The 10,887-nt window shown below is 27.0% G+C and overlaps 2 protein-coding genes across 15 annotated transcripts in view; both read left to right on the top strand.

Annotated features, from left to right (window-relative positions):
• The window catches only part of LOC100163957 (cyclin L-like), an 8,715-nt gene extending 7,586 nt beyond the window's left edge, over positions 1–1,129 (top strand). The window contains exons 6-7 of one of the 3 annotated variants that reach the window (XM_016806598.2): positions 231–326; positions 912–1,129. In XM_016806598.2, coding sequence (XP_016662087.1) covers positions 231–326; positions 912–1,032 — 217 coding nt within the window. In that variant the 3' untranslated portion in view covers positions 1,033–1,129. 3 annotated transcript variants of the gene reach the window in all.
• LOC100161639 (calcium/calmodulin-dependent protein kinase type II alpha chain) overlaps positions 1–10,887 on the top strand; it is a 136,897-nt gene that overhangs the window by 51,222 nt on the left and 74,788 nt on the right. The gene's annotated exons all lie outside the window — the stretch shown is intronic.

The raw sequence follows: 10,887 nt of genomic DNA, 5'->3' as shown, positions 1-10,887 counted from the left end.
AAGTAGGGCCCAATGACGTCGTGCGGCTATTTTGCATTTCTTAATATCTCTTAAAGTAATAATTTTTTTTACATTGGATTTTCACCAAATCATTTCATATAGCCATAGTTACAATAATTTAACATTTAAAAATAATTTAAATAATTTATTTTTGTGTTGTGTGCTCCTTTAATATTCACATGCACACACTTATAATATGTTATGTTAATTATATTTATTTCATCTTATAGAAAACCAATCAAAAAAAGGAGTAGAAGTAGAACTCCTTTGGAAATTAAGTCTAGAAGTAAAAGTCCAAGACAATTAAAGAAATCTAAGAAAAGAAAGTAATAAAAACATTATTTCCTTATTAGTCATTATACAAGTTTATAACATCTAAAAACTTAAAATGTTTTTATATTTAAGTATAGTGTTAATCAAATAATCTTATTATTTTGTTGACTATTATAAATATTTTTTTTTACATAGCTGTGACTCATGAAACAATCTTATCTCATTCCACATAACATATTTTGTATACAAATAAACGTTTTACAAAACAAAAAAGCTAATTGACATAACGAGTCTATACTCCATTTAGGCTAAGAATAATTCAATAATCACTTTTATACACGCAGATTGAATTTCTAAACACAGTCAAAAACTTTTAATAAATGTTAGTGGCTTTGCCATTAGGCCGTCAACTTTGTCACTTACTGTTTATAGTTGCTAATGTTGGCTAATTATTCTATACTAACCTGATTATAGCATAATGACAATGTTAAAAATACTGTATATCTATATTTACAAACTACTCTAAACATTATTTATTGCATAATATTTATCTTTACATCACATAAACATATTTTATTTTTCAGAAAAAAGTTGAGGGATTTAGTTTTTCTAATGCATTACATTTATTTTTTTTTCAGATTAGTACCTACTTACAGAGACTATAAAGATTACAAAGATTACAAAGATTACAAAGATTATAGAAGCAATGAAAATTATAAATCCAAGACTAGGAATTACAACTACCGTAAAAAATATTAATTAAAGCTATGAATAGTAGTATACTTATAATCTACCATTTGAAATGTGTTTTATTAAAACATTGCTTGTTTATTAAATTCCATACCAAGTGCATTTATTTAAATCTATAATATACAGTGTGTTAATTAATTAGAAAGTCAGTAAACTTAGTTCACGACGTAGTGCAGTGTGTTTTAATGTAATATAATATCCTCCATTTTACCATAGTATAAAATGTCGAAAAACGGTTACTTTTTTAATTTTTAAACATTTAAAAATAGTAATTTTATAGATAATAATAAAATAATATTGATAAAAAAAAAAAAACAATTTCAAATAATTAAGAGTAATTTATCATTAATTAAAAAATACAGCAAATTGTATTATTTTATATTTCTTAATAGTTAGCCAATGTAAATTAAATAATGAACACACATCCTGTTGATATTTATTATTGTATAATACATTTAATAATGAAATCATGAAATCAACATTTCAGATTTGGTTTATAATTTAAGATAATTTACTTAATGTTAAAATTAGGTTAATTATAATAATTATTAATTAGTAATTACCATATTTCATTCAAGATGAACATTCAGTGCTTTATGCTTGGCCAGTTAAAGATTGGTTAAACAATTATTTCTCTCAAAAAATTAACTAGTAGTGGAGGATCAATTAATTGACCAGCTCAATCACCTGAATTTACATCAATTTTCGTTTTGTGAGGTTTTAAAAATATTGTCTAACCTGCATTTTACTGAGTTTCACGAGACCACGATGTATTAAAAAAGTGTGATATATTCTTAACAGCATATTAATTTCATTACAAAGATCTTGGTACTATCAAATTGAATTTAGAATAGACATCAAATATCAACAAGTAGTGTGTTCTTAATTAGAATTGCATTGCCTGTTTATTAGAAAGTGTAAAAAAACATGAAATGTTATGATCTACCATATTTTTAAATTACATATGAAATATGAATTGCATTCATTCATTAAAAATTCAATTGATTTCAAAATTATTATTTTCTTGATATTATCAATAACTCACTAAATACATTTGCTATTATCAAATATTGAAAAACTTTTTTTTTAAAGCCCGTTATACACGATAGTAGTTTTGTGCTATCCCTATAATTTTTTCAAATTAAGAAGCATGGTCTATGGCGACTAGATTTTGTCAGGCAACACCTGTTTGTCCCCCCCTCCCCCCACCCACTCAACTATCTGTATAACTGCCATGTAGTATTGCCAAGCCCCTACGCACAGGTCAGCTGCTGACTACGTTTCTGAACTTGAATAGAGTATAGTGTGATAGCTAGACAGCTTGGTACACTAGTTTTTAGGTCTGTGTGGATCTCAAAAAATGTTACTGGTTAAATTATTCGTGAATTCATGCTAGCGAGTACACAATTTTTGGTAATAAAACGTTCTATTTTATATACTATTTACCAGTATATTAAAATTTGCAGCCAATTAGAATACATAAATGTTTTCATTATTTATTAATTTTATTTTAAATATTTGTTTTTTTTGATATTAATAAAACAAGCAGTTATAAAAGTAAACCCTGATCAGATACTAGAACACCAGATTAAACACAATTTTTAAAACTAGATGGTATGCTAGTTATTTTAGTATAGTACCATGACTATTATCCTGTGAAAAGGGCTTAAATTGTAATAAATGGATGAGGAAATTGCTATTTATCACATTAAAAAACTGTTCCAAGTTATAAACAACTTATAATTAATTAAGGTTACTGACTTAACAATTTACATACCTACTGTACTATCTATTGTTTGTTAAATAATATTACCGGCCAAACCAGAAGTCAGGATAAAATAGTTTGGACTAAAATAGCACAACCAGGCACTTATTAGCCTAGGCCATATAGGTTTGTTATAAAGCATAAAACTTGATATTAGGAAAAACTAGTCTAAACTGATTGATCCTAAATCCTAATATGTTATGAACAAAGTAATTTACCTTTAAAATTGGGTTTGGTCAGTAACATAATATTATGTACATTGATCATTAAATACATTGTTTTTTTAATATTTTCAAGTAGGTTGTAATTATTATGATAAGAACTTTAATTGTACATACCATAGAAGAAAGATATTATTTTTACAGTGTTGGCCTGGCCATGGCCAACTTACTTTATTTTTACTTGTACATACCTTAATTTAAAAAAAAAAAAAGTTAATATTATATAGTATACACTAATCACATTAAGAACCGTACTGTGCAGTGACTAGTTTTCGTAGTCAGCTATCAGATCCATCTGTCAACCCTCCTCCCCCCATTCCATAAACTTTACCATCATAAGTGAAATTGTTAAGCAGCATCCCTGCACTCAATTCAGTTTCTACTTAATATGGATCTTAATGTGAATAGAGCATATGATATATTATAATAGGTAATATAATATATTACATATAATATTACATACTTTACTTTACATAATTGAAATTATTATTTGTAAATGTGTGAATGTTTAGTTATTGTAAGATTAAATTTAAAAAATAAATTATTAATCAACTGTGATAATTTACAATTGTGTTATGTATAATTTTGACATTTTATGTCTGTGTACATTTTTGGATTATTCATTGATTTGGTTTATCCATATTTTTGTTTACAGAAATTCATTTTTGATTCTGAGTGAATGTATAGATTTTTCAATGAGTCTTTTTTTGTGTTTGTCATCACATTTTGGAGCCATAAAAATGCTTCAATTTTCAACTTAGAGGATAGTTTTTCTAGATGGTTCTATTTGGTGGGTAAAAAAGAAAACATTCTCAGTCATTTATAAAATAATCGGGAAAAATAAAAAAAAGTTTTTAAAGAAAACATGAGATTTAATTTTTAATTTTTTACGTGATACAAGTTTTTGATAAGTTCGATTTTGTTATTTTTTGTGCAACTCATAAACGAATTACCGTAGATACATGCAATTTACACCAAAAGCTTATAATAGTTTCTTCAGTCTTCACCTCTGATTTTAGATTCTGACTTTGGCGCCACTAAATAATAATTTTAATACAAAAACGATTTCACAAATATGTATTAGTAAAACTAACTCAATAATTCGTAGGTAACCTCAAATTAGGAATTTGGAACTCAATTATCACAACCACCCTCTAAAACATTTTATTTTTAACGGTCATTTTGGTGGTTTTGAGTTTTTAACTAAATATAAAATACAGTTCTATGAAATCACAAAAAAGTTGATAGTTATACGGTATACCCCTATATATTATATATTTGTATATCCCAACCTTGTTGGAAATATTAGCCTTTCAGTCGGCAGTATAGGTACCAATTGGTACTCGGTAAATTTGTTCGGCTATTACATTACATTAGATTTACAGACACATAAACTATATACGCCACTAACATTCCCTGTTATGAATATAGATACATACGTAGGAACCAGCTTTTATAAGACTTTAAAGTTCAAATTTTAATAAAATTAATGAAATTACGTAAATGTGTAAATTATTTTATACCTATAGTTAAAATTGTATAAAACGTTCAATTTTTGACGGGATATTACAAAGAATAACGGTTTTATACCTAACCTTTTTTTTTTATAGTTATATTGCAGTTGTATAATTCAAAAATATTATTTTTGGGGACTGCAATTTGGAAGTGTATTTTAGATTCTGAGCGGAGCGAGGGAGCTATTGTTTTTACAATGGTGTTAATTTTTTTTTTCTTTTTCTTTTTATATGCTGTATACAAAATTTTTTTCTAGAAGGAGTGTTTCGATTTCAACATATAGTACCTTATCTTTTAGCAAATTGGATCAAGATGGTACTTTAGAGAGGTCATTTTTCGATTTTCTCAATAGTTATTTAATGCCACTGGAAAAACCACCGAAAAATTACGAAAAAAAGCTAAAAATGGGATTTTAATTTCTAACGCTTTGTTTATCACCATAGAAACGAATAAAAAATTGTAATATTTTAATATTAGTTCAACTTGATTACCTACATGATAAAATAAATAATAACAATATAAAATATCCAGACAGACAAACCGTCTCAGAATCGTTTTTCTTATACAATGATATTATATCATTGAATTAAAATTTAATACAACCATTATACAATGACCCACTTGTAATCTACTGTACAGCAGAACGACATCCACTTACCTGTTTTTTTTTATTATCTACATTCCACAATCTTGTAATGTATAATGTATATAACCTCGGACTGTATAAACGCGTGACGTAGGTATAATATATCCTGGAGCGTTATAAGTGATGGGATATAACATTTCGGACCGCAATATTCCGGATCGTGAATACGTGAAACCTTGGGCAACTGAAATGGAATCTGAAAAGTTAGTGTCGGGATGGTCGAATTGCACTTATTATCTAAAAAGAAATGGTCGAATTGCACTGGGGTTCAAAAAAGGTACCTAATGTTCGAAATGCACTCGGGTAATTGGTAAAAATAGGTAGTGGTCGAACTGCACTCGTTTAAAAAAAGGAATTAAAATTATTAAGATCACTATGGACGTTCACATTAATTTCACAATATTTGATGATTTAATATATTATGTTTATTTATTATAATATTTTAATGGACAATGGTACCTATGTACTGTGGCGTAGCCAGGATTGTGAAATGGGGGGTGTTTTAAGCATAGATTAAAACCAAGTTTTTACAGTTTTCGTATACCAAAAAAATGGTTACATATTATATGTACTTAAATAAGGAAAGGAAATCAATTTTTATTTACATTGATGTGAATGACAAATTCAGTAGGTACCTAAATAGTCGTTTGCATTTTAGAGAAAAGCTAGACAAGCTAGTGTGCGGTAAAGTTATTACGTTTCAAATTAATTTAGGTAAGTACACCAAAAAAATCTTGATATTTAAAAAAATTGTAATAAACTTTTTTTTATTATTTAACATTTTATTTACAATTTATACAGTACAATTTGTACGATGAGTAAATTTTCTACATTATGGTTATTAACAAGAGGTTGCGTTAATGGGAAAGCATTGAGCAGTGCCATCGGACAAAAAATAATGAGAATAGACTACCTACTATTGATTTAAATCAACGGTTTTACTTTTTACCGTAAAAATTTTAAATTATTGAAAAAAAATGTTATGAAATTTAAAATTTTAGATTCTGAGTGGAGCGATGAATTTATCGATTTTACAATGATAATATGCGTTTTTTTTTATTTGTACCTCTGTACACGATAAATAGTCGAATTATCGAAATAATACTTCGATTGTCAATTTCAGTACCTTGTTTGATGGGAAAGTGAATCTAGTTGGTGCATTGAGGAGTTCAAAATTTAAAATTCCTAGTTATTTTCAAAAGTGACGGGAAAAACAAAAAAAAAATTAAGGAAAAATGGAAATTTTACGCAAAATCGGTTTTCAAAATTCAAATGCTCATACAAATTTAATTTGATTTTCTTGTAGACATTTTTTTTTTTTTTTTGATAAAAGTAGACAAACTTTTGAGGAATTTCGTATTACATTTTCAAATCTTAGATTTAAAAAGAAACATTTTTATGAATTTTTAGTTCAAAATAATTTGCGCATTTTCATCGTTTTTACGTATTTTGTCAATATTTGAATTTAAAATGATTATAAAAAAAAATTGTGACTATAGATTTTTAATATTTTACAAGTATCATTGTAACAATATATTAGGAGCCTTGTATTAAATTTTCAAGATTTTTTACCCAACAAATTCAATTTTATTGACATTCATAGAAATAAAAACTAAAAAGATTTGAAATTTAACATGTCCGCAAACAGTATAAAACAAATCAAATTTTATTGGTAATTTGTTTTAAAGCAAAATCGAATTTGACAAAAACCAATTTTGCGTAAAATTTCCCAGTTTTCCTAAATTTTTTTTTTTTTGTTTTTCTCTGCGCTTTTGAAAATTACTGGAAATGTTGACCTCTCCAATACACCAAAAATTCACTTTCCCATTGAACAAGATACTGAAGTTGAAAATTGAAGCATTATTTCTACTACTTATCGTGTACACAGCACGAAAAAAACGAAGAAAAGTAAAAAATAAAAAATAAAGCACTTCATTGTAAAACCAATACATTTAACACTCCGCTCAGAATCTAAAATAAACTAAAAGAATTTGAAATTTTCTTATACCTATAAATAGCTCAAAATATTCAAAATATTTTGAAAACTGTAAGTTGTATAGCTATAAATGCAAATATGTATAAACATTCGGTGAAAATCTCATGTATGGTTATTATTTTTATAGTTACACCAAAAAACAAAATAGATTTTGGTTAAAATCTGTTTGAAAATCCCCATTTTGCGTTAATTTATTTTTGGTTTTTCCCGAGGTTTTTGAAAACTAATGGTAGTATTTTACTTTTGACCACCCCAAAGTACCAACTAAATTCACTTTCCTACCAGAAAAAATATACTGAGGTAGATAATAAAAACATTTTTATTGCCCAAAAGGTGATTACAGAAATAAAAAAAAATCCACACACATCCACACCAAAATCAATACTTTCATCGGTCCGCTCAGAATATAAAATTCTAATATGTTATTTTAAATGTTATATTATAGTACCTATACAATTATCGCAGTGGCGTAAAGTGAAAACACATCAGTTATGACTTAGGTATATGAGCACGGAATGTGATTTGTTAGACAGTTTTTCATATTTTGATGATATTATATAGATGACTTTGCAGTTCAAAGAAAAAAAATTAAGGAAAGTACTAAATTACCCTAATTCGGGCACGGATCCAGAGCAAAGATCTGGGAGGGCAACAATTTTTAGATTCTGAGTGGAACGATGAATGTATTGATTGTAGAATGATGTCTGTTTATTTTTTATTTATTTTTTATTTTTTTTTGTGTCTGTGTACACGATAAGTAGTCGAAATAATGCATCGATTTTCAACTTCAGTATCTTGTTCAATTGGAAAGTGAATATCGTTGGTGCATTGGGGAGGTCAAAATTTAAAATTCCCAGTAATTTTCAAAAGCGCCAAGAAAAACCAAAGAAAAATTAAGGAAAAACGGGAATTTTTACGCAAAATCGATTTTTCACAAAATTGAATTTGGTTTTTGGTGTAACTTGACCGTAGATCACCGTAGATACATGAAATTTTGACTGAATGTTTATATTAGCATTTTCTATACACCATAACATTTTCAAAATATTTTGAATTATTTTGAGCTCTTTACGGACATTGTCAGTTTTCATTTTATTTTAGTTTTTTTTCTAAAAATATCAATAAAATTTTATTTGTTGATTAAAAAAGCTTGAAAATTTAATAAAAGGCTCCTAGTATATTGTTTCAAAAGCAGATTTCTCATGTAACGATTTTCTTATTTTGTTGTAATTAAAAAACGAATGACTATAGATACATGACAATTTTACTGAATGTTTATATTAGTATTTTCTATATACGATGAAATTTTGAAAATAATTTGACACTTTTTGAGCTGTTTACGGACGTGGTCAGTTTTCAATTTTTTTAGTTTTTTTTTCTATAAATATCAATAAAGTTTTATCTGTTCGGCCAAAAAGTGTAAAAATTTAATACAAGGCTCCTCCTGATATATTGTTACAATAGCAGTTGAAAAATATTAAAAATACATAGGCACAATTTTTTTTATAAGCATTTAAAGATCGAATTTTTACAAAATTTATCAAATTTAAAATTTAATAATTATTTCGTAGTTAAAAATTTATAAAATGTTCAATTTTTATATCTAAGGATTAAAAATGTAAAACAATATTCCACCTAAGTAGTTAATTCTGTTACCAAAAAATCTAAAAAATGCATAAGCACAATTTATTTTTATAGTCATTTTAAGCTCAAATTTGGACGAAATCACATATTAAAAAACCTGGAATAACTATTTTAGTTATTTTGTTGTGATTGTATATTATTGAAACTTCTAAAGTATACTATTATATATCTATGATAGTACCACGATTTGTTGTTGATGTATAACGCGTTATAAGTACCTAATGGATATTGTGATATGATTAATTTGGAATTTATTATAGATACCTATATAACATTATGTCTTATACCTAGAACTAACTACCGTCTCCGCTCAGAATCGTTTTTTTATACAATGATATTATATCATTGAATTCAAATTTAATACCATCCATTATACAGTGACCCACTTGTAACGTACTGTACAGCAGAGCGAAATCCACTTACCCACCTTTTTTTTGTAAACCAAATTTTTTTATTTCATTAGTTTTTTTCCACTAATATGTATTTGTAATCTATAATATTTGTGGAAAAGAAACTTCGTTTCTACCGGATGTCCCATGACACAACTCACTTTTTTTATTCTATAAATGTCAATAAAATTGTATTCGTTGTGTAAAAAAGCTTGACAACTTAATACAATGTTCTTTATAAGTTGTTATAATAGTAGTTTTAGTAGTACCTAAATATTAAGATCCATCATCTATAGCCACGATTTTTTTTTATAAGTATTTAAAGTTTAAATTTTGACAACATTTATCAAAATCTTGAAAATTATCAATTACCTATTATAATTAAAAAAATTATAAAATGTTCAATTTGTATAGCTATTTGGATTGGAAATTTAAAAAAAAGATTCTCATAAATAGTTCATACTGTAACCAGAAAATCTAAAAAATAGATAAAAACACAGTTATTTTTTACAGACATTTTAAATTCAAATTTGTATACGAAATTACATATTAAAACCAAGAATAACGATTTTAGTTATTTTGTTGGTAAATTTTAAAATATTTTTCGTGGGTATATGAAACTTTTAGAGTATATTATTATATTTTATACACAATCAAATTTTTAAATGTACTTTTTTGGCAAATATGAATTCTACCTAGGTAGGTACTGTAGTAAGTATAGTAGATCCTATAAATAGCTAATACTAAAATGAATTACTTAAATCATAATAATATCATAGCATATACCTACATAGTAATATTATATTATGCTGAGCGTGAAGACTCAGAATCGTTTTTCATATAGAATGATTTTATATCATTGAATTCAAATTGAACACCATTCATTATAGTGACCCACTTGTAACCTACTATACAGAAGAGCAACATCCAATAACCCGCATTTTATCAATTGTTCAGAGCAAAATATAAATTTGGTGATCATATTATAAACCATGTAGATCTAGATGACCTGATGGGATTTAGCTTACAGGGGAAATAATTGACTTATTCGGATTTATTTTAACACAGGGGATTTATAGTTGCACGGGAATTTAGGTGATATGTCACTGTCTTGAGTAAGAGCGGACTATACTCTCTGCGACTCTGCAGGTATATGGACTAATATACAATAGTAATATCGTGGTATTATATCGCTTTGTGCTACTAACTACAAAATTCAGCCAATCACAGTGCCAATTTTTTTTTCGGAAATCACGGGTCCGAATCGGTAGAGTGTAAATTCGTTTTTATCATTTGATTTGACGTAGGTATATACATCTACTTGACATTTTGTCTATATACTCTGCCCAGCGAGAGAACACGCCGATTCTGTGCATCCTCACGCCATACCATGCTAGTACCAAGAGCTAGTAATAAAAATTACCGCAATCCAAGGATAGCCAAAGAAAACGGTGGAGACTCGTTTGCGCACATATTAATATATTTTTTAAATTTATGACAACTCGTTTGCGCACAAAATAGTAAACAATGAAAACCAGCTTTTGGGTACAGTTTTTGGTGTACAGGGTGTATTAAACTGCCCAACACGTTCAATATTATTGATATCAATGATCACCCGTTAATAAATATTGAAGTACCTTCAATACAGCCAATACACGGTCAATAATATTCTCAATGTCGAATATCGA

Source organism: Acyrthosiphon pisum, chromosome A2 (genome assembly GCF_005508785.2).
Source record: "Acyrthosiphon pisum isolate AL4f chromosome A2, pea_aphid_22Mar2018_4r6ur, whole genome shotgun sequence".
NCBI lineage: Eukaryota > Metazoa > Arthropoda > Insecta > Hemiptera > Aphididae > Acyrthosiphon > Acyrthosiphon pisum.
This window is presented reverse-complemented; position numbering and strand designations above follow the sequence as displayed.